The sequence below is a fragment of the Mytilus californianus genome, unplaced genomic scaffold (genome assembly GCF_021869535.1).
Source record: "Mytilus californianus isolate M0D057914Y unplaced genomic scaffold, xbMytCali1.0.p SCAF_1, whole genome shotgun sequence".
Lineage (NCBI taxonomy): Eukaryota > Metazoa > Mollusca > Bivalvia > Mytilida > Mytilidae > Mytilus > Mytilus californianus.
The window spans coordinates 46,161,471-46,187,553 of NW_026262581.1; the positions used below are offsets into that span (position 1 = coordinate 46,161,471).

The following is a 26,083-nucleotide window of genomic DNA, read 5'->3' on the forward strand; positions in this document are numbered from 1 at the left end:
TAAATTGATAATGTTAAAATGACTCTCATTAAGTTACATAAATTCTACGGTTGCTGCTTACTGTTTTAATTTATCTTTAAAAAAAGGAAAAAGATCTTTGCTAAAAAAGGATACTTTGAAAAGGTCTTCAATAATAAAAAAGGTAAGACAATTTCATTCTACATATACAAAATTTAGCTCAGACTTGATACATGTACAATTAGCTTATCACTGCAGACACTTAGTGTGTACATCACCCTAAATCAGCTTAGCATGTAACTTATATAAGATAAATGTTGCAAGTTCCACCAAATAATTACTAATAAAGAAATGTCTATCTGTCAAAATGACGACCATGCAAATCAATTGTATACATGTTCCTCAATTGTAATAGGTAAGTTTGATTTGTCAATTTCTTTTCTGCCATTTACATCAGCCTTTCTATAGTGTAAACAGTAATTTAGAATGATTTGAGAAATTAATTATACATGTTCTTGTATGTTATGAGCAAACAGAGATGGTTTTTTTTATAAAGTCGACACAAGACTAGTTTGTCCGCAAAAACAAATTATCTTTACTAAAGATGAAATGGTTACTGCTTTATCCCTGACCATTTACAGAACAGACTGTATTCAATATCACCTTAAATTCAAAACAACACAAAATATATCATTAATACTCATACTTCAGGTGTCAGTGAATTGAATTTTAGTAAGCTCTACAAATGTAAAACATTATATCCATTACACACTCAATTTAAAAAAGTTTTCTTTTGAAGTTGAGTCTAATGTTTCACTTTTCGTCTAATCAAAATTAGAAAAATAGTTACTATACTCTTTACACAATCTTTAATTTTTTTACCTGAAAAAGATGTTGGAGGAAGAAGAAAACTCCTAGAAATGTAAATAATTTGATGTTGAAATGAAGAGCATAAAAGAACAATAAATAAGAATAACACTTTATACATGTCGTGCGTCAGAAACACTTCTCCCTGGTTTCCTTCACCAGGAACGCTCAAACGTAGACATTTTAATATCCTGGGGTGAAAAAAAAACCACAGAAATGTTAGGAGCTATGACCATAAGGGACATTCAAAATAATTGCTGGAAACTATTTCTATATATATTGCATTCAATGATGTTTAATAATTTTTCACTGTCTTTTCCTGGGTTAATTATAATTTGAGGTTAGATTTATTGAGTCACTAAATAATTGTGATAAATTATGAAAAGTTAACATAAAGCTTTCTTCCAAATTTTTGTTTGTTTCATCAGATATGACATTCACTGTATTCTTCAGGTCTATGAATTTGTTGGATCAAATTTATAGAATTTGGTTAGATATAATTGGCAAATGCTGACCCAATCACTTTTACAAATACATATATTACCTAATATATGTTTACAATAAATTCAGGAAAAAGATTAGAAAGTAGTCTAAACTTAAAACAATAAAGGAATTGATATACTAAATCAGAAGTATCAGATTCCAATTAAGTTGAGATGAAATAAACTAAGTATCTTCATATAAAACAAATTCCTTCAAAGTTATGCCATGTGAGGATCAAACTCATGAAAATGAATAATTATAGTAGAAGATAAGAGTGCTCAACCATGCGTATTATCTAGTCATATTCAAATGTTTATAAACTCACTGGATTTTTCAATTGACAAACTTACCTATAGGTACACTCTTTTTTTTTGTTTAAAAAGAAGAAAATGGGATTGTGGTTACGACAATGGAAACATATTCGTGGTCATCTATGACACATATATTCAATAGCAGTCAACCAAATCATGACTACTTCCTTTAAAATTCGAAGGGATGACACAAACTTTACCAATAGGATTTTTTTTTGTTCAAAAGCTTCCTTGTAAGCAGCAACCTTCTATCAAGGACTTCATGAGAAGAAACACAAGATCTGAAATATTGTAGTGTGACCATCTAAACGGAGATGTTTTCTAAGATGAATGTCTGAATTACAGGAACAATCAGTTTATGATAGAAGATTGTGAAATTGTCAATTGAAAATCTTAATGAATTCACCAGCATATTACTTGTGATCTCAAACAGCCGACTCCAAGAAATATATAGATTCCACCACTTCATCAAGTGTGTTACGATATTTCTCCACTGGAAACAGTTAAATTTTAAAATTCGAACGCGAGGCTTTTTGAATATTTAAAATTTAACTGTTGAGAGTAGAGAAATATCGTAATTCACGAGATAAAGTGGTGGAATCTGTTTCTCTAATGATTTTTGGGCGATATCTAAAGAAAGTCTATCCTTCCTTTTCAAAGATTTGCAGAAAGTTGTATTCTTTATATGTGACGTCATCAGGCATGGTCGCCTTTTTTCATGACGTCACAATAGGACATTCAGTAGAAATCAAGAAAATTTGACGTCATGATTGCATTTCGACCAACCAATTGCCTAGAACAAAGTTTTCTCTAGAGATGAGAAATATTTTTCTCAAACCGATTGAGAAATGTGAAAATAGCATGAAAATTAGAGAAACTTAATTCTCAAACTTTTTACAGATTACGCAACATCATGTCTTGTAAATTCCTCATATGGATTTAGTTTGGAGAGAATTTATCGCTTTAATATTTTTTTCGGAACGCCTGTCAATTGAGCAATAGGTAGAGATTGTTATAACAGACCTCCAAAATCCTCACTTCACACTTTTGATTGTTTTTTTTTTTATTCTGGAAATATATATTTGAAGATGATGTTTTTAATATTTTTTTTAAAAATGTCGAGAGTCTGGAGTCGAGACATTTAAGTAAGGGATTATCTAAAAAGTCTAATCTAATCATAGATGCGACTGTCATACAAGTGATAAGTTTAGCTAGCTATAAAACCAGGTTTGTTTAATCCACCATTTTCTACATAAGGAAATGCCTGTACCAAGTCAGGAACATGACAGTTGTTCTCCATTCATTTGATATGTTTGAACGTTTGATTTTGCCATTTGATTAATAACTTTCCGTTTGTATTTTTCCTTGGAGTTTGATATTTTTGTTACTCTACTTTTTACTCTGCACATTGATATCTTTTATGCCTTTGCTACAATAAATATAAGATAATTGTTTTAGCAAATAACTGTTTTAGCAAACGATTGCTGATGATGGTCATTTCATATTCTTTTAGTTTAACATGCTTCTAAATGATTGTTTGGTTGGTTGGTAGATGTATTGGTCGGTTGATTAATGAAATGATTTATTGATTGATTGGCACTTTGCAGAACATAAAGAGACGCATATTTCATACTGACTCATTGATTGATTGATTGATTGTTTGTATGACATCCAGTGACCAATACTTAATGGAAGAAATTGTTTTTCTAGTAAGGAAGAAATGCTTCAATAAAAAGTCATGGAAACACTACCAAATTACAGTCAAGAATTAAAAACAAAATGTTTTCAACTTCACATTTTTTTTGGTTTCAAACTGTATTACATGTTACTTTAATTATTCTTCCCCTAGTTTATTTATTTTGTATTTACATTAATTCATAGATCAAATGTATTTGTTCAGTGTATGTTTACTTGTGGTAATATGTCTTTTGATTGAGTTAAGCCATTTCAATTGATATTTTATATTGTGTCTTTCTATGTTGTGATGTTACACTATTCTATAAGATAAGTGTAAAGGTTTGGTACCATTGAAACCTTTAAACCAGCTGCAATTGGTTGCACCTGTCCTAAGTCAAGAATCTGATGTTCAGTAGTTGTCGTTTGTTGATGTGGTTCATAAGTGTTTCTCGTTTCTCATATTATATATAGATTAGACCGTTGGTTTTCCCGTTTGAATGGTTTTACACTAGTAATTTTTGGGGCCTTTTATAGCTTGCTGTTTGGTGTCAGCCAAGGCTCTGTGTTGAAGACCGTACATTGACCTATAATGGTATACTTTTATAAATTTTGACTTGGATGGAGAGTTGTCTCATTGGCACTCATACCACATCTTCTTATATCTATTGATCCAAGCGACACCAATAAGTCTTAAGAAGATCAAATTCGAATTTTGTGTATTAAATTATAACCTTGGTATATTTAATGAGCCCTACATAAACTCAAGGGATCAAATTTTGTAGCAAAAGTAAAGTCAAATGCTCATTCACTGTACCATTAATAGATTATTTTCTAGGTATAAAGGTATGGACAAGTCATCTACGGAAACAACAGTTTCGTCGAGTAAGGAAGAAATATTTCAATAAAAATTCATGGAAACACTACCAAATTACAGTCAAGAATTAAAAACAAAATGTTTTCAACTTCACATTTTTTTTTTGGTTTCAAACTGTGCTAACATGTTACTTTAATTATTCTTCTCTTAGTTTATTCATTTTGTATTTACATTGTATCATAGATCAAATTTATTTGTTCAGGGTATGTTCACTGGTGTTAATATGGCTTTTGATTGAGTTAATCCATTTCAATAGATATTTTATAGTGTGTCTTTCTATGTTGTGATGTTACACTATTGTTTAAGATAAGGGTGAAGGTTTGGTAGCATTAAAACGTTTAAACCCGCTGCAATTGTTTGCACCTGTCCTAAGTCAAGAATCTGATGTTCAGTAGTTGTCGTTTGTTGATGTGGTTCATAAGTGTTTCTCGTTTCTCGTTTTTTTTTATATAGATTAGACCGTTGGTTTTCCCGTTTGAACGGTTTTACACTAGTAATTTTTGGGGCCCTTTATAGCTTGCTGTTCGGTGTGAGCCAAGGTTCCGTGTTGAGGACCGTTCTTTGACCTATAATGGTTTACTTTTATAAATTTTGACTTGGATGGAGAGTTGTCTCATTGGCACTCAAACTACATCTTCTTATATCTATTGATCCAAGCGACACCAATGAGTCTTAAGAAGAAAAAATTCGAGTTTGGCGTATTAAATTATAACCTTGGTATATTTAATGAGTCCTACATAAACTCAAGGGAGCAAATTTTGTAGCAAAATTAAAGTCAAATGCTCATTCACTGTACCATTAATAGATTATTTTCTAGGTATAAAGGTATGGACAAGTCATCTACGGAAACAACAGTTTCGTCGAGTACAAATCGGAAATTGAAAATTGCCGCATGTTTATTTCTGTCCACTACAGTGATATTCGTAAGCCTATTTATTTGGAGTGAATATAAAGGTAGATATATATGCATATTTGTTTTAAAGCTCGCACATTTTCGCAAATATCATAATGCTTTTAGAAATTTCAATGCTATTATCAGGACAAAAGGTCATGATGTTGTATTAATGGTCAATGAGAAAACTATCCACTAGAGACCAAATGACGTAGATGTTAGCAACTATAATTCTCCGGACTGCTTTCAACAATGAGCAAAACCCTTACCACATATCAAGACATAAAAGACCCCGACATAACAAAATGTAAATGAACTTAAATGAAAAAACAAACGTCCTGATTTATAAACAAAACAACAAACGGAAGACATATATTATATACAGTAACATACTACAAGCACCGGATTACAGGTCCCTGACTTGGGACAGGCACATACAAAATGTGGCGGGGTAAAACATGTTTGCGCGCGCCCTATCCTTCGTTTAACTTTGAACAGTGGTGTAACCACACACCATAGGAACAAAAGTGTCTGACTTTACATATTAAGGCCCGTATTCATAGAGGTGGTTTAAATTTAAACTAAGTTTGAAATTAAACCGTATTCATAAAAGTGGTTTGAATTAAACTTGGTTGAAATACCAGTTTAATCTTGATTTAATTTAGACCTGCTAGTAGGCAGGTTTAAATCATGGTATAATTCAGGATTGTTTTGCTCAAAAGTAAAAATCACAAAAATACTGAACTCCGAGAAAAATTTAAAAAGGAAAGTTCCTAATCAAATGGCAAAATCAAAAGCTCAAACACATCAAACGAATGGATAACAACTGTCATACTCCTGACTTGGTACAGGCATTTTGTTTATGTAGAAAATGATGGATTAAACCAGGTTTTATAGCTAGTTAAACCTCTCACTTGTATGACAGTCGCATCAAAATCCATTATATTGACAACGATGCGTGAACAAAACAAACAGACACAATAGGTAAAAATTTGAAAAATAGGGGTACAGCAGTCAACATTGTGTTATCATCTTAATCACTATAAAAACAAACAAATGTAACGAAGAAGCACGAAAAGGCATACATCAAATTTAACATCCTCATTTTACTTTATTATTATACGATTTTATATATCTATGTAAAATCCACCCATAAAGGATGGAAGGTTTTAAGTACTGGCGTAAAATCGCGCGTTTGAAATTCGCACAGGTAGACATAAAATACTTTTGTCGTTCAAAGTATGACGGGATACGTAAGTACAGAGTCACGTAAAATGGATATCACAAAAAAAAAAGACTTAACAGTAACAGTAATATTAATAAATAAAATAATATTGTGGTTCAAAGTATGACGGGATACATAAGTACAGAGTCACGTCAAATGTATATCACAAAAAACAGACTCAACAGTAAATGTCACTAGGTCAGCAGAAAGGGCAGGAAACCAAAGTTCTAGTCAAGAATAAGGGAAATAAAGGAACAAAAAAATGCCCGTGGACAAGAAAAACATACAATGGCCAAATCAACCCTTACGAGGAACACGGACTCAGTGAAAACTGAGGTGAACGAACTTCTGTGCACCGGAAAGGAGAATTGTCAGTTTTCTTACAACTTACAATACATCTGCCATGTTTTTCACTTCCCATATTATATGTTCTTCTGGATCGTCCCTGTGAAGCCCGAATAACAATTTTATTATACTCGTCTGCCCTCATTTCAAATTTTAATTACTATTACATTTTTTATTTTATTTTTGTTCACAGTGAATATAGGCTTATATATACACTGTCAAGGTAGCAAATCAAATTGCAGGATTAGCTGGGATATATTATCCCAGTATAATAATATACACAAACTGCCTGTAATAGAGAGTGTTATTCCGGCGTAACACGAGATACTACAGGCAGTATATGTTATATTATACTGAATACACTTTTCAATATATCACTCCTTTATGCCAACTGTGCATACGTATTGCGAACGCAGTTTCCGGTCACCGGAGGGTGATACATCGGGGTGAACTAGCAGGGCTACCAAACATTGTTTAGGGGGCGGAGTTAGTACGGAATATACCGAAATAACACATTTTAAATATCCCATGGAAATTCCAGATTATTGTATGAAGTATAATATAAAGGTATGATAGGTATTAAGCTGGAATGGGTCTGTTTTTCATGATGTCAAATATATGAATGGGTATATTTTCAGGATGTAGCCACTGTTAAATAATCCTCCTCAAATCATACATTATTTTCATAAACTTGAAATATTGTAGTCTAAATAAGAATAAAAACATCTTAAAAGGATTTGAAGAGAGAAGATGTGTTTATCTATACTAGGGACAGTCGGTTGGTAACAAACGATTGACGTAAGTGTATGCAATGTACAATAATACATAAATAAGTAAACAGAAAAGACCAGGCATAGTATTTATCCTTGAAGTCGTAAGAAAATGTAATTTAAACTTGTTGTTATAAAGTTAGTATAAAATTTGTCAAAGAAAACTTTCAATTTTTTTTATAAATTTGTCTTTTAGCTGACATTTATGAGGCATGTCTCTACATCACATAGCATGGGAAGTGTAACAGTTTATAAGCAGTAGTTCGCAAATCAAAATCTAATTTATGCATTAATTATGCTAAGTTTTAGATTCCATTTAGGAAAATCTATAGAGCAGAGAATTTTGATATTTTTTTTTATCCATTTAATATGTAGATTCAAATATTTCCCCCTCAAACGATAAATAAGTTGCCAGCAAAATAGAAGCCAAGGTAAAGTGTAAATCCTTTTAGTCACAAATACTTCGAAATGACAATCAAACATCATTCAATTGGATCTTTCTTTGACAAATGTTATACTAACTTCATTACAACAAGTTTAGATGACATTTTCTGAAAGAGAGCAAAGAATTGTTTGTATTGTAGTAAATTTAAATCATTTAAAACTTGTATTCAAATACACTGTTGAAGATTACGATGCGCCAATAAAATACAATAAGTGTGTATGTAGTGTCTTCGATAAAAAAAAAGTCGTCATCGAATACATTTTCATTATGCCGATATTCAAAAAGACTCGTTTCATTGTTATTACAACATATTGGTCATAATAACATGACTGAGTTTCATCAATTGTAATAATCATGCATTATAAATCAAAACATTGCAACTTTCAATACACTAAATACTTCATGAGTCATGACCACTATATTGACCTTCGCTCAACTAAGTTTATTTTGAAGCAATGACGTGATATTCATGACGTCATTGTGACTTTATTATTATGACGAAAGTAAATTGAGTTTTCTGTCTCTGAAAAAGTAAAGCTGGTTCTCGACTGACTACTACACTTTGTTTGATTTCCCGTCGTTTTCTCCGGCATTTTGGCTTATTAAATTCAAATTCTGTATTACCATGAACTTTACAGTTTATCGGTATCAATATAAAAACTTCAAAGTAAACATTTAAACAGACAAAGAATGTTCATGTTATAATGTTGTCTCTGATCTTAAATGCAGTAAAAATGTTTTTTCCTAAATTCGTTAACTGTTTGGTATTCTTTATACTCAAAGGTTCAATGAATTTAAACACACTTGGCCTAGACCAGTAATATTTCTTGATGAATTTTACTCTAAGTTCCTTATATTTTGGACACACTAAGATAAAATGAAATTCGTCTTCAATACACTGACGGCAAATTATACATGTACGACGTGACAAATGAACGCTTTGGTATCGTCCAGTTTCAACTGCTAACGAATGCAAAGAAAGTCTTATTTTAGATAGTGCTCTCCGGTACACAGTAGGGATATACTTCGTCAAATAAAATTATAATGTATTTATAGATACGACACTTACTACTGCTATCAATTAACGAATACATCTGACGTTTTTAATATCTAAAAGTCGTTGCTTAATAAGAGGAAAATCAATCTCAAATACGAGATCTGACTGTTTAAACCACATATCTCCAAGTCCAATGTTGTTTAGCTCATCTCTAATTAACTTTGCCCAATTTACAGTTTTTGAACGATTTCGATCAATATCGATGCATATTTCTTTATATACGGAGCTTAAAATACAGTTATTTGTTGACAGGATTTTGAACCAATATTTAAAAATTTGAATTTTTCTTGAAACAATCATTGATAGTCTTCCTAGTTCCAGGTATATCATAACATTGATTTGTAGACACCAAGTTGTCTTTTGCAGAAATGCAAGTGGAATTTTTCGACATCATCAACTTTATAGAATCCCCAGATTTCGCATGCATATGGAATTACACTACCTACGTACACAACAAATAGAGACAGGAGAGTTTGAGTGTTTAAATAGTAATTCCTTGACGTAGATAACATGGCAATCATTGATTTTCGACCTTGTCATGCCAGCGTCTTCTGTGAAAATAGAAATTTTCCATTGTATTTTCAATTAAATCCCAAATAACAGGAGTCATCGACCGTTTCTAAGCTCTAGTTATTGTAGACCAATCTCTCATAATCCTTGACTAGACCTCCGTTTCGAAACACAACTACCTTAGCTTTGTCAATGTTAACTGTCAAATCGTTTTTTACAGTATATAGTTTAATTGAATTCAGCATTGACTGTCGACCTTGTATTGTTTACGAAAATAGCACCACATCATCCGCATACATTAGAAGAAAAAGACTTAAATCTCTCAGCTCAAGCGGGATACATCCATCGATTAAGTAGGACATTTTGCAGTCATTGACATAAAAAGAGAAGAATATAAGCAATAAAACCTCACCTTGGGGTAAAACGATTTGATCTTCAAAAAGTTCAGAGTACGAACCGTTGAAACGAACACAAGACTGTGTCACTTCGTACATAGAACGCACACATGTCAATAACTTAACACGGATTCCTATATGTGAAACACTTGTGAAAGCTTCATCCAAAGTTTTGTACAATTTATGCTATCAAACACTCTCTTGTAGTCAACAAAACAGCAGAAGAGTCGTTTCTTATCTGATAATGTCCTATTTATATATAAATAAAAATATCTATATAAGAGAGTGCAGTACGAATATTGCATCTGCCGTGCAATGACTTTGTCTAAATCCCAATTGTGCGTCACTTATAATGTCGTTTGTACATGCCCACTTTAGCAGTCTTTGGTTTAAAACAGCTGTAGATAACTTGGCTAAATCGCTGAAGAGGATTATTCGCTGTAATTATTAGTAAAATTCACGTTAACTTTATGTTTATAACCCGGTATGACTATTGCTTCGCACCAAGACTTTGGAAAGTGTTCATTCTCGAGAACAGCGTTAAATAACTCGACTATAAATGGAAGCAAAAAGTCGCAAAGTTCAATGAAATATTCGTTTAAGAAAAGGTCAAGTCCGTGACTTTTACTACGCTTCAATAGTTTAATAACCTGCTCAACTTCATTATTTGTTATTTCAGCATCAAGCTCATTGAAAACACAACTATTACTTTCTTCAGTTGATTCATTGTCCATCAAAATTCATTTCCGGTCGAAGATCTTTGAAGTGGTCATAAAAATCGATTAATTTCCAGTTACTTTTAAGTGTCTCCTTTTTTGGGTTAAACTTAGATATTCTTTTTAGTATGTTATAAATAAAATATAAAAAAATTGAGTCAAATCGATAAATATGAACAGCGTATGCCCCTTCAACGTACTAACGCTCATCCATTATGTCTCGTACTTAAACTATTGTTGTCACGACTTTTCAAAAGTACAGTTCCTTTCTTAATTAGTCGCATTATATGTGAGCCTAAATTACAAATACATATCGGTTAGTCTATGAAAAGGTATGTACTATGAAATTTAGAGTGAAGGCCTTGCCCCGAGTACTTTATTTCATAGTATATACCTTTTTATAGACTATCTAATTTAGCACATATTTACAACTCAGGTAATCTTTTAATTGGTCTATTGACAGTTTATTTTGGCTCACTGCTTGTATCACAGGTGTTTGTAAAACGGAGTTCATTAACTAAGTTTTATGTTTATTGAATTTAACCACTAGCATCATAGTAAAATATGTGATTTCAAAAGGCCCTTGACTCCAGAATGAAAGATGGTAGCTGCTGGTGTAAGTATTTATATTGATATAAAGCGATGTATTACTACGTGTACTTCTTTAAACGGTAAGACGACAAAATAAATTGGCCATTAGCAGGCATATATAATTAAATTGCAGTAGAAGCTGTAATGTTTTGAAAATAATTTTCAATTTCACAGTACAACTAAAGCTATAATAAAGATAAACATATAGATATATGTGCCCATAGATAGTCTAGCGGATAGGCATTAGAAACAACTACCAATAAATCAAAGATTATAGGGTTTTTAGTTTGTTTGTTTTTTTCAAAATAAAAACAACGTTTAAACCTAGGATTAAATATTGCGTTGGATAAAAACCGCAATTTTTATACGTGTGCATGCAAAATAAATTTCTTGGTAGAGGGAACTAAATACAGCACAAACAACATTTTCCAAAAGACCAAAAAAAGTGAGAAAGTATATTTTAACAAAACGCATTTGATAAACAGGTCGAACAACGGATGTTCTTAAACCCTGCTGACTGCCATTGGCGATTGCCAAATAAACGGATCACCAGATGTAACAAAATGGATCTTAACTATTAATTTAATACTAAACAATGAACTTGCGGAAAAGATGGTATACCACAAACAAAAGGTGCAAAAATTATATATATATATCCCTTCAGATATTACCACGATTTTTCAATTCAAGATAAAATAGATCAATTTCCTAACGAAAGTTATAAAAAAAAAGTTGCCTTCATTTCGCTTCACAAGATTTCATAGGACACACTTTTTTGTGGACATAGCAATTGCATGGATGATAAATTGCCACAATTATAAGATAGCGTTGTACTCTAATCAAGGTGTTTAGGACAATATTTGTTATTCTTTATTCAAATGAAAGAAACTTAAAATTGACAAAATCAAAATTATTTTTTTTTAAATCCTAAGATTTTAATAGCCTGCTATTTAAAAATCAATGTGAAAACTAATAACAAACTTTTTTTTAAATTTTGGACACAAAATTTATTCCAAAATAGCCAGTGGCAACTTTTGTTTTAATATCGTGATTACAATACGATGAAATCTTACCCTTTGTGGTCATTCATGCATATTTACTTAGTACACGGAAAAAGTATGTACTATGAAAATTAGAAGGCAAATTCAAGCAATTTAATTGGACGAGAAGTTGTAAGTATGTGCTAATATTTAGTTAAAAAAAATCAAAGTGCTTTCTGCCAATGAAAATGTAGGCTTTGATGTTCCATAATTATGAAGAATGAATGTACATCATTTTCTGAGTAAGGGATTATCCTATTGTTTAGACATATATACAGACAAAGAAATATAAATGAGTCACAAATGCCACGAAGCACATTTATCAGCTTGAATTGTCCTTTATAGATTTTTAAATTAATAAGAAACTGAGGTTTTAACTGCTTCAGGCAAAGTTGATTTTAGATGGATTTGGCTATTTTTTAGGTCTTTTTATCGTCGTATAGGTCTTCAACTGTTTCAATTCTTATACATCTTTCGCTTTCAAAAATTTGGCGTTGAGCGTTCCTGGTGCAGGTAAATCCGCTTCTGACGCATGGAATTTATAACGTGTTGTTTTCATTTTTTTAATGGATTATTGATTGAAAGTTGAATTTTAAAATAAATAAAAAATCAACATAAGTTTATTTTTTATTGGTGCAATAAATTGATATGGTTAATTCAATTATTTTAATAATTAGAACTTCAAAAATACAAGAAAAATAAGAAATATCGAAACAATGCAAAAAAGAAGAAAAAAGAAAAACAAAACTAAATATAAATTAAATCTTTAGCTAATACCCTTACCAAATTTCAAATTACTGTATCCAGAGGAAGTAAGAATGGTTATTTCAAATATACAAATACAATTGAAACAGGAAATTAAAATAACTTCTGGATTTGAATTTATGTTTAAATTACTAAGATAGTATTTGATGTAAACAGCTGGAACAAAATTTCCTGTGGAATACAATTAAGTTGTAACTCAGATTTTAAATTTATTAAATTGAACTGTAAATGAACAAAAGATAATTCCTCACTAAAAAATTGCATAATTAACATTTCGGAAGTATGTGTTACAATTTAATGTTGTGTTTCTGTTGTGTCGTAGTTCTCCTCTTATATTTGATGTGTTTCCCTCAGTTTTAGTTTGTAACCCGGATTTGTTTTTTTCTCAATTGATCTATGAATTTCAAACAGCGGTATACTACTGTTGCCTTTATTTATACATTATGTACAATTTCTACCATTTCATTGCACCGTTGTGTCATCTAACGTCCAAAATACAGTTTATTAAAATTTCCTAAATTATAAATATAAAATTATAAATAAGTCCATATATCACTAAATCTAATCCATAAATGAAATGCCTATAAAGGAAGTCCTGCATTCACGTTTAAAAAAGGCAATGTCAGTTTGATGTCATGACGTAGTGACACAGTTGCTCTTGATCATTTTATAATGGTTATTATGTGTACATAGAAATTCAATTGCATTATAATTTAAAAGAAAACATTGACTCAAACAATTACGCTCAATTGATAGACATCGTTTTTTTATATTTCAGGAGACACAAATTCTGGAAATCAATGTAAGTTAACATCTGTAAATGCATATTGTTTTCAAAACATAATACAGTTTTGGGCAGGCGATGATTGTTTAAGCTAATGGTATTTTGATTGAAACGTTGCAATATTGCTTTAAAAGGCACGACATGAAAAATATGAAACAATTCAACTGAGGAATTTAACGGCCTAATCTATAGCAAAATATTTTACGAAAAACAAATATGACAGACATGAGCCAACGACAAACACTTAACTACAAGCTCCAGACTTGGGACAGGAACATAAAGAATGTGGGGGGTTAAACATATTTGTTAGCGCTCAACCCTCCACTTACCTGGGACAGTGGTGCTACAGCACATCATAAGAAAAACTATAATAGAAAAAATCAGTTGAAAAGTGCTTAACTCATCAGAGCGATTGATAATTATGGCAGGTACTCCATGCGTTAACTATAGCTGTGATAATGATGGGGCGTGTTTTCTTGATGAATTTTAGCCAAAATGTGCGTGCAAAAATGGATTCACTGGTGAAAACTGTACAAGTTAGCTTATAAAATATAACAATATATTTATGTTGTTTATAGATTCGATCAAACACCAAAATTGTATATACATATATGCCTTTCCTTTATATTCATCAGCTGTCTGCAGAACCTTCCTGTTGTATAAGTTGTTGATTTTTTTTAGTTTATGGTTAAGCAACAAATAATTCCCACTGGATGATCAACAAGCTACAATCAATAAATCAATCAACCAACCAATCAATCAATATATAGATCAGGTTAACATTCTACGTCTTCAATTTAAAAATTCAAAAATGAACAACAGATTCATGTTAAACCTTTTTTTACGAGTAAAATGCTTATCTTGTACTTTGTTTTATCGTATTATGTTCTTTTATGGGCGTTTTATTTATATACTGATTGAATTTTACAATATGGATAGTTATGGTCTAACAAAATCTAGTTTAATCATTTTCTTTTGTCTTTCCAAAGTCAGAATCTTCGTCGGTTGTTTTCGATTAACATACATTGTATCTTTATGTTGTTCGTGTTTTGGAGAATATGTTTTTACCGCATATCTTGATCAAAATAAGGATATGTAGTACGATTGCTTATACGACAAATATCCATCAGGACCTCGTTTGCTACGCCTGTGTTTGTAGTAACGTTACTGTTTTTATTGAACGTTATCTATATATCACTGGTAAATCATTTAGTGAGGGATTTTGTTACCACAAATTACTTCTAATCTTTACTAAATTATTTTATAACCACACAGATTTGGTTCAGCAATTTGGAGGAACTTGAAGAAAACGTATTACAAACGAAATATCTCATCCTATAACTGTCATGTTTTTTGTAGAGCTCTGAATTTAAATACGATCCCTTTTCATAAATCGATCCTTTGAATAAACTGACTTATTGTCAAAGGTAATCAATTCAATCTTAAAATAAGATCTTTAAATATTGTTTTTATCGGTAGTAACATTGATTTTGAAATCAATAAATTAAAACATAATCAAATATGTATTATTTTACAGTTATTAATGCCCAATGCCTTACATCCTATTGCTGCTTATATTTTGGCGTTGCAAAAAGTAATTTTTTTCTCAGACTATTTACGACGTCTTTATACAAAATCCGTTAGATGTGTACTGACTCATATTTTGTCTTGGGTACATGATTCTTTTATTATATGATAATGGCCTTGATTTAACTTTTAGCAATGTTGATTCTCTCAGACCGGTTCTTTATGTATTTAGTATTTTGTTCTTTGTACTTTCTATCGATATGATGCCAAGCCTTTTTCAATTGAATTTTACAGTTTATTCTTATTTTGTTATGTTACTGCTCTGATATCCCAGGTTAGGAGGAGGATTTGGAAGTCGCAAAAATGTTTAATTCTTCCACATTCTGTTTGTGCCTGTCTCAAGACATGAACCTGTAAATCAGTGGTTGTCGTGTGTTGCCGTATATCACTTTTTTCATGTTTATTGTTTTACACATAAATCAGGCCGTTGGTTTTCTTGTATGCATTGTTTTAATTTTCCTCCATTTAAAGACCTTTTGTTGCTTGTTAATGTGATGCGGTTGCCTATTATTGAAGGCCGTACAGTGACCAATAGTTGATAACATCTACGGTCTCTGGTGAGTACATGTAGTAGTCTTAATCATACCACATCTTCCTATCTTTATAAAGGACACAGACGTGAAAATGAAAGGCCTTCAACAATGCGATTACATTCTACCGTACAGTTAACCATAAAAGGCCACTGAATGACAAAATGTGAAACAATTTAAAGAAGAAAATGAACGACTTGATTAATACTGCAGTAAACACCAAATAACCGTTCCTGGCTAGTGACAAACCCATACAAATATTGCGTTATTTAACATGTTGGTTATATTATTAGCGCTCAAACCTCCCCCTTTACCTGTGTCAGTTTTGTTTAAAAAAACAACCATAGAAACAATATTTAGAATTTAGAAAAAAAATCGGAAAGGGCTTACCTCATAACATGTAAAATAAGTACAAAGCACAGACACAATTAACATGTCACACAAAAAAAAAAACAGATCTAAGAATACTAGCAGAAAATAATAGTCCAGAGTCCAAATTCAACTTAAAATAAACCATAATCCCCATGACTTAAATGTAAATTAGTACACATCCAATGTATTTAGTGTAAATACGTCATAGATAGCATCAAGAAGCATGACCTTGTTCAATGCTTGTTGCTGTTAAATATTCATTACTTTAAATAGACTAGAGACAATTGACTTGATATCTTGTGTAGAAACCTGTTTATTATGGAAGACTGTTTGTTGCCCTCTGGGATGTTTTTTGTTATGTTTACCAGTTGATTGCATTACCATTGAGCCATACCAGACATCTCCGTTCATTCATAAGAGTATAGGAGAATCGTTTTCATTATATGAGTTTGATTTCATCAATATCAAAACATAACTAACGAAGGCTGTCATAAATACCTTTTTAGTGAAGAAACTAAAATTTAGAAATATTAAAATGTTGAATGAACAACTACCATAACCGAATAAAATATTTACATAAAGAAATAAATTACAAGTATTGGATAATGAAGAAACTTTCAACTATACATGCATATGTTTTTCTGAAACAGAGATATCTGTTGCACAGAATTGGAGATTTGAAACCGAAGGCAAAATGACTATTTTGGGCGACTTTATTACTGCAACTCATTTCTTTCCACTTATTTAACCACAAAAAGGTTAGAACAAAATAACTCACATATTTAAATATACACATTCTGTGTCATTTTGTCTCTGGCGGAGAGTTTTCTCATTAGCATCCATACGACGTCTTCTTATGTTTACATTCATCTACTATATTTATTCTTTTCCAGTAACGCCATGTTCAAGTTCCCCATGTGAACACGGTGGGAATTGTTCGGTGACAGGTTATAGTTTTACCTGTACCTGTTTGCACGGATTCACAGGATTACAATGCCAAAGTGAGTAATATGATATTCACATTTAACGTGCTTAGTTATAAGCATTATGACCGTTAACATAATCGCTATTTTCAATACATATGAAAATAAGGAGATGCGGTGTATGCCAATTAGACAGCAACCAAACGACGAAAATACTAAACGGTATCTATAGGGCAACATAAAGTTTTCAACAATTAAAGACAGTTATACAATATGTCCATCCTAAGGGTTGACTGAGGTTTAGCAAGTCGTCGTCCCTAGAGTTATCCCATCCAAAGCTAAACACACTCTAAGGTTGGGCCTCCGATTCCCTGTGTCGAAAGTATAAATACGAAGCCGCTTCAAGACTAGAAGTCGGAATAATTGTGTCTGGGTAGGGTGACATGTCTTCGAAGACAATAGTACAACGTGTGAAGGTTATTTATTTCCAATCTTTTTTTATGAGTATGCAAAAATAAATAAACACTTTAAATGCAGTTTTTGTGACAATACACACCGGTATATGTACATATGGATTTCTTACTTCAAAGAATAGAGCGAATGACTGCAAAAATAATGAAATATACATCTATTAGACTTCAACCTCACAACACACAAAGAAAGAAAATAAATATTTAAAAGACAATATACGATCGTCAAATGGCTTTCCTTTCTCGTATTATTTTAACCTAACACTTGATTTTAATATCAGGTACTCCATGTGATAACTTTAGCTGTGACAATGGTGGGACGTGTTTTCTTGATGAATTTCAGCCAAAATGTGCGTGCAAAAATGGAGTCACTAGTGAAGATTGTACATGTAAGCTTATGAAATACAGCAATCTATTTTTCTTTTTTATAGATTCCATCAAACACCAAAATTATATATTCATATATGCCTTTCCTTTATATTCATCAGCTGACTATAGAACCTTCCAATTGTATAAGTTGTTCATTTTATAAGTTTATGGTTCTAAATAAGCTAACAATTTTTGCCACTGGATGATTAACAAGCTACAAAAAATTAATCAATAATTCCACAAATCAATCAATTAATAAATATATAGATCAGGTTAACATTCCACGTCTTCAATTTAGAAGTTTCAAAATGGATTAAAGATTTTAGAGTTAAGTGCTTATCCTGTACTTGGTTTTATCGTAATATGTTCTTTTATGAGCGTTTTATTTATTTTCTCATTGCATTTTAGAAGGGGGATAGAAATGGTCTAACAAAACCTAGTTTAATCATATTTTTGTGCTTGTCCCAAGTCAGGATTATCGTCCGTTGTTGCCATATAACAAACATTGTATCTTAATATTGTTCGTTTTTTTGGAGAATATGTTTTTATCGCATATCTTTATTAAAGTAAGAGGATGTGATATTTTATACTTATTGACTGGGTATGAGTGCAATAGCAAGTTAATTGTCCCCCGATTTGCTTTATTGCCCTGAGGCGTAGCCGAGGTCAATAGTTGTATCTGAGGGGACAATAAACTTACTATTCCACAAGTATCCAGTCAGTAGGTGGTTTATTTTACCGACAAAGGCAACAGACAATAAATGTCGGGGCTTAATCAACTATCGTAACATAAAAAGGAGAAACACAACCATACAGTTTTACGTTCTCTTCATATATATTCTGAATCCTAAGGCTACGTCCCGCACTAACGTCAACCCTAGATATAATAGGTAAAACGCGACGTCGCAACTCCTGCGGTATTCTCAACATTCTCCAATTCCGTAGCTGCAGTTGAAATTCCGCGACATATATTGAAAATGATAACTGACGCATAATAAGAATGCCTAATAAACAAATATCCATCAGGATCTCGTTCGCTACGCCTGTGTCTATAGTGGCGTTACAGATTTTAATGAAATGTATCTATGTATCACTGGTAAATCATTAAGTCCGAGATTTCGTTACCACTAATAACTGCTTACCTTTACTTAATTATTTTATACCTACACACATTTGGTTCAGCAATTTGAATGAACTCGTAGAAAACGTATTACAAACGACATGTCTCATTCTTTAACTGTCATGTTGTTTATAGAGTTCATAAACTTAGATACATTTTTGTACGATTCCTTTTCACTTATTGATCCTTTGAATACACTGACCAATTCAAAGAGGTTATCAATTTAATATTGTAATGTCCCAGCAAACAAAAAAATATTTTTATGTCAATTGTCATGAAAATATCGCCAAAAAAATGTATAAAAAATATAATAGTGTATGGTTGTAAAAATATCGCAAAAACATTTTCAAATATACGCAACGGTGTTAAGGCATTTTTTTGAAATATACCTTGCATTTTATACTTAATCTAGCAAATTTATCCAAGTATAAAAAACCTTATAATGACTTTAACAATATTGCTTATACGTAATTTTTGCGATCTAACATATCCCGAATATGTCATAGAATGCCCTTTTTAATTTCCTAAAGTGAAAGTAGTCACGTGACACCCAGGTCTATAAATATCTCCAACAATTTCTCAAACCTCAAAGTGTAAGTGCAAGAGAGCACTTTCTGTAAACAAATGCACAACCGATGCAAAGACAATGAACTATAATCGAAGAAAAATACTGCCACTTACTTTGTTTTTATATCATTAGCCTTAAATTTCTAATTTTAACTTGAAAATGTATCATTCTATACGCTACGGCACTAGTTTGGGGAGTTTTAAACACATTGTTTTATCTTTTAAAATTAAGTGGCAGAACTTTTATTAATCCCTATCCAATTCTAAATTGATACACTTTTAAAACTAATAGCTACTGTGAGGTTAAGCACCTGCACTTTTCAATATTTGTATGCTCGTTTTGTTTATCTTTTCAGATGATTCAAATAAAAGAAGATAATTGCGGATCCTGTGTACGTTCCATTTCCGATGTTGTGAAAATAAAACTTTAATGGGCGGCAAATTCAATGTTTAACACTACATTTTTTTATTTGATTTGACAAAGTAAAATCTTAATAAAAGTGTAAAGAAATAACGGGACAAAATTTTAAACAAATTACATTTTTTTACAAATTATACTAGAATTATAAATGGAACGTGCAACAATCCAAAAAGGGGAGACAGGATTAAATAAATAGAAAAAGTGTTCCGTTTTTTTAATTTTTCTTGTTTACTTACTTTAATAGTGATGTCTGCTTTTCTGTAATAAATATATATGAACATTTATACTGCTTCAAACCCATATATCCATCAAGCTCAGTGATTTTTTTCTCAAGTCACCCCTGGTTAAAAATGAGCCATTACCATAAGAATATAATGAAGATGATGACGTTCATATTTCAATTCAAGTTGGAAAAAAATCCATCATCATCAAATACCCGGACTCTCTAAATATGAATTGAATCAATGTGTATACTGGAGTTATTTTTCTAAAATTTATTGTATGATTTAACCATGGTAATGACACCTTACAACAAGTTAAACTCCTTGTATCTCAACCTCTTCCCCCCCAAGGGTGACTGGGGAATAGAAGTATGGTCACCATTGGTCTTCCTCCGACCGGCAGTAAAACCCGTGCTAAAGTGGGGCGTCCGTTTGGCTGTGCGGGATGTACAAATTTGCAGCCACGTCCGGTCAGAATGGGGACGTTAAATCCGATGCCTCGTGTAAAGAGAGTGCCACGCTCTTTGCACGTTAAGAACCCTTGCAACAACTCTTTGAGGGGTCCGTAGGTGACCTGTTGCAAGGCTAAATTTCTGTCCCTATCCAATATACCCTCATTCCCGTGGCAGTCTAAATTTTTCCGACCTTAATCCCGGAAGCCCCTATTACAGAACCTACCTATTGTATTTATTGTTAACTTGTTCTCGTCCTGAATATGCATGAAATATTTGCCACTGGACGTTAAGCAACCAACAATCAATCAATCAATCAATCTCAACCTCTTTTTTCCAACAAAGAACCGAGGCTTTCATTCCTTGCAACTCGGATATCAAGCCGACAAATTAGTGAAAATTTTTACAATCAGCAACTCAAATTTAAGCCATCTGTTGAGTCGCAAAGCATTTGTCAAAATTACCCCCCCCCCCTACCCCCCCCCCCCCCCCAAAAAAAAAAAAAAAAAAACATTCACGCGTCTTGTTATAATCTAGTGAAATACTAATTTATTCCACTTATTTTCTTTTTGTCAAATTCACAACAGCAAATAAGACGGACTAGTTCTGGTGATTCAACTATCAAACTCTCCAATAGTTATTAAGGCGAAGGGAATGTCATATTGGGTAAACTGGCAGCCAACATTTTGGAATCCACACCTACTCTGAAAATCTGTAGATCATGTTTCACACCACATGTTTGTTTTTGGGATTAATACTATCTGAGACATATTTAATAAATAAGTATACAAGTCTGATAATACGACATGAAACAAAAATTGAAATATAAATTTGATTCATCCAAAACGCTTTTCTGGTTTTATCTTCATCAGGAAAACTCTAGCCAAAAAATCAAAGCGAAGGATGTCCAAGTACAAATAAGTACTATAAATATATGAAACCAGATTTCTAGAAAACACTTCAACTACAGCATCTTCTTTTCACCAAAATATGATTTTTTAGAAAACCGTTTATATATACAAATTGAACCTAGTTCCTTTTGAACTCTTGGTAGAAACACGGGAGCAGACAAATTTTAGATTTCATGCATATATTTTTTTGGTCAATGTTGATTTCATTCATTGCATTGCTCATTTGCTGTCCATACATATTTTTTGCAACCCATCCAAAGTCTGCAACAAGAAATCTAACAATTCCAGAGGCAAATAGCTTGAACTTTATTAAATGAAATCAAGAAAATTAATAAATGAAACCCATTACAGAATATTTACAGGCAAAAACTCAATGGTGCAAGTACATCAATATATAAATTCAATACCAAGTAAAATAAAGTGTAAATACAGCCTTAAAGGATACACACAAACGTAGTAATTATCATTTTATATGCATCAATGATCAGAATTTTTGCAAAATATTCTCGACAGTATATAAAATAAAGTTGTATATAAAATAAAATATAATACGAAATACAAGTGGATAATAAAATGTTTTTATAAACACAATATACGAGAACAAATATCCTATATAATGCAATTAAGTTTTTTGGTTGTCAGATTTAAAAATATACCTTAGTTACCGGTATTCAATTCTTTAATATTTCTGACAAAAGGCCTACTAAAAAAACGGGGAATGTGCATGGGACACGGATGATGCCCTCGCCAATATAATATTATATGACATAACTCAACAACAGTAAAAGTGACAATTTGGCAAATTTTCCATTTGTAAAGGAGCCTAATTTAGAACAGTAAAAGTGATGTTACCAAAATACAAACTCGATCTATGTTTTGTGGTAATAAGTATACATATAAGTTTCATAACATTTATTTGAGGCAAACTAAAGTTAGAGAACGGAAACATTCAGCAATTTTTCTATTTATAAAGGGGCACAACTCTAGAACAGTAAAATTGAGGCCACCAAAATTCAAACTTGATCTGTGTTTTCTGGTAATAAGTATTGTGTATAAGTTTCATAACATTTGGTTCAGACAATTCAAAGTTAGAGAACAGAAACTATAAATTCAGCAATTTTTCCATTTGTAAAGGGGCATAACTCAAGAATGGTAAATGTGGCATTTCCCAAAATAACATTTGGTTGAGGAAAACTAAAGTTAGAGAATGGGAACGAAAATTCAGCAATTTCCATTTGTAAAGGGGCATAACTCTAGAATGGTAAAAGTGACCCTACCCAAATTCAAACATGATCTGTGTTTTGTAGTAATAAGCATTGTGTACAAGTTTCATAAAATTTGGTTGAGGCAAACTAAAGTTAGAGAACGGAAACCAATTATGGGACATACGTACGGACAAGGGTAACACTTAATGCCCCCTCCGCTACAAGGGGGGCATAACTACACAAGTTTACTAAACATTTTGTTCATCGTTAAACAATTTATTTCATGTTTTAAACTTTAACCAGGAAAATTGGTATCCCCAAAACAAATAATATGGAATCACTTAATATATTTCGATCTTCAAAATTGCAATAATAACCCTGTAAACAAAGAACATAAGAGTTATTCACAGTGTGTACCAATCTTAAATTCAATTCAATGTATAATTTGAACAGTATATATATATATATATACATATATTAATAATTAACTAAGGTGAAAAAAATACAAGTTCCGTAGTCTTTGCAACATGGAATACATTTGTCCAAAGTATCATGCATGTACGGTAAAAAAATACTTCCATGATTTCTATAAAAAACTAAAAGTAATATTCTCTTATAAAAAGTACCATTTTTAAAACTATACAATCATCTTGTAACAAAAGAACATGCCCGTACAAAATTGTTTACCAAAGGAAATCCATGTTGGGTTGCTCAAAGTATTTTGAGAAGACAAATAACTCAAATTTATAATCAAGACTTCCCTTGCCTCTGGTTTGTTCATTGCCCTGAAAAATTCCTTTCAAGTTTCAGTAAAGAATACAATGCTATCAAATTCTAATGCAATTTCAATGCAATATAGCATCAATTCAATTATGTTACATAAGTGTAACTGAATAAGTTGCCGTATTAAAAAGGTAAAATCCAATTTAATTAATATATACATGCATACAAAAAAAAAGGTAAAATATAAAAAAAAAGCTCAACTTGAACATATATCTTCATGATTTTTTAAAAGCCTAAATGCAAGATGTCACATTCTTTTTACAGTAGTTTAAGTAATTTTTAATCAAATATTAAGCTTATACAGTAATTGCATTAGAATTGAGATAACTAAATTTTATTTATTTTCTCATTGCATTTTAGAAGGGGGATAGTAATGGTCTAACAAAACCTAGTTTAACCATTTTTTTGTGCTTGTCCCAAGTCAGGATTATCGTCCGTTGTTGCCATATAACATACATTGTATCTTAATGTTGTTCGTTTTTTTGGAGAATATGTTTTTATCGCATATCTTTATTAAAGTAAGGGGATGTGATAGTTTATACTTATTGACTGGGTATGAGTGCAATAGCAAGTTAATTGTCCCCCGATTTGCTTTATTGCCCTGAGGCGTAGCCGAGGTCAATAGTTGTATCTGAGGGGACAATAAACTTACTATTCCACGAGTATCCAGTCAGTAGGTGGTTTATTTTACCGACAAAGGCAACAGACAATAAATGTCGGGGCTTAATCAACTATCGTAACATAAAAAGGAGAAACACAACCATACAGTTTTACGTTCTCTTCATATATATTCTGAATCCTAAGGCTACGTCCCGCACTAACGTCAACCCTAGATATAATAGGTAAAACGCGACGTCGCAACTCCTGCGGTATTCTCAACATTCTCCAATTCCGTAGCTGCAGTTGAAATTCCGCGACATATATTGAAAATGATAACTGACGCATAATAAGAATGCCTAATAAACAAATATCCATCAGGATCTCGTTCGCTACGCCTGTGTCTATAGTGGCGTTACAGATTTTAATGAAATGTATCTATGTATCACTGGTAAATCATTAAGTCCGAGATTTCGTTACCACTAATAACTGCTTACCTTTACTTAATTATTTTATACCTACACACATTTGGTTCAGCAATTTGAATGAACTCGTAGAAAACGTATTACAAACGACATGTCTCATTCTTTAACTGTCATGTTGTTTATAGAGTTCATAAACTTAGATACATTTTTGTACGATTCCTTTTCACTTATTGATCCTTTGAATACACTGACCAATTCAAAGAGGTTATCAATTTAATATTGTAATGTCCCAGCAAACACAAAAATATTTTTATGTCAATTGTCATGAAAATATCGCCAAAAAAATGTATGAAAAATATAATAGTGTATGGTTGTAAAAATATCGCAAAAACATTTTCAAATATACGCAACGGTGTTAAGGCATTTTTTTGAAATATACCTTGCATTTTATACTTAATCTAGCAAATTTATCCAAGTATAAAAAACCTTATAATGACTTTAACAATATTGCTTATACGTAATTTTTGCGATCTAACATATCCCGAATATGTCATAGAATGCCCTTTTTAATTTCCTAAAGTGAAAGTAGTCACGTGACACCCAGGTCTATAAATATCTCCAACAATTTCTCAAACCTCAAAGTGTAAGTGCAAGAGAGCACTTTCTGTAAACAAATGCACAACCGATGCAAAGACAATGAACTATAATCGAAGAAAAATACTGCCACTTACTTTGTTTTTATATCATTAGCCTTAAATTTCTAATTTTAACTTGAAAATGTATCATTCTATACGCTACGGCACTAGTTTGGGGAGTTTTAAACACATTGTTTTATCTTTTAAAATTAAGTGGCAGAACTTTTATTAATCCCTATCCTATTCTAAATCGATACACTTTTAAAACTAATAGCTACTGTGAGGTTAAGCACCTGCACTTTTCAATATTTGTATGCTCGTTTTGTTTATCTTTTCAGATGATTCAAATAAAAGAAGATAATTGCGGATCCTGTGTACGTTCCATTTCCGATGTTGTGAAAATAAAACTTTAATGGGCGGCAAATTCAATGTTTAACACTACATTTTTTTATTTGATTTGACAAAGTAAAATCTTAATAAAAGTGTAAAGAAATAACGGGACAAAATTTTAAACAAATTATATTTTTTTACAAATTATACTAGAATTATAAATGGAACGTGCAACAATCCAAAAAGGGGAGACAGGATTAAATAAATAGAAAAAGTGTTCCGTTTTTTTAATTTTTCTTGTTTACTTACTTTAATAGTGATGTCTGCTTTTCTGTAATAAATATATATGAACATTTATACTGCTTCAAACCCATATATCCATCAAGCTCAGTGATTTTTTTCTCAAGTCACCCCTGGTTAAAAATGAGCCATTACCATAAGAATATAATGAAGATGATGA

General features: G+C 31.7%; 1 protein-coding gene across 4 annotated transcripts; it reads left to right on the plus strand.

The window, feature by feature from the left end:
• LOC127704554 (fibropellin-1-like) lies at positions 1-25,980 on the plus strand. Of its 4 annotated transcripts, XR_007983365.1 has the most exons (7): positions 1-142; positions 4,988-5,124; positions 13,700-13,723; positions 17,088-17,195; positions 17,869-17,976; positions 20,000-20,143; positions 25,777-25,980. XR_007983365.1 is itself a non-coding variant. In XM_052208652.1 (6 exons), the coding sequence occupies exons 2-6, from the start codon at positions 4,998-5,000 to the stop codon at positions 25,652-25,654; spliced, it is 390 nt and encodes a 129-aa protein (XP_052064612.1). In that variant the 5' UTR covers positions 1-142; positions 4,976-4,997; the 3' UTR covers positions 25,655-25,980. The 4 variants fall into 4 exon arrangements, 3 of the variants coding, with proteins under 3 accessions (XP_052064612.1, XP_052064601.1, XP_052064605.1); XM_052208652.1 differs by lacking the exon at positions 20,000-20,143 and having other exon boundaries at positions 4,976-5,124; positions 25,632-25,980; XM_052208641.1 differs by lacking the exon at positions 20,000-20,143 and having other exon boundaries at positions 2-142; positions 25,632-25,980.
• The last annotated feature ends 103 nt before the right edge of the window (positions 25,981-26,083 follow it).

Excerpts from the sequence above, each read along its gene's own strand:
- LOC127704554 (XM_052208652.1), top strand. The coding sequence starts at position 4,998 with ATGGACAAGTCATCTACGGAAACAACAGTTTCGTCGAGTACAAATCGG. Across the intron at positions 5,125-13,699 it reads TATTTGGAGTGAATATAAAG|GAGACACAAATTCTGGAAAT; the intron begins GTAGATATATAT and ends TTTATATTTCAG. Across the intron at positions 17,977-25,631 it reads CACTAGTGAAGATTGTACAT|ATGATTCAAATAAAAGAAGA; the intron begins GTAAGCTTATGA and ends TTATCTTTTCAG.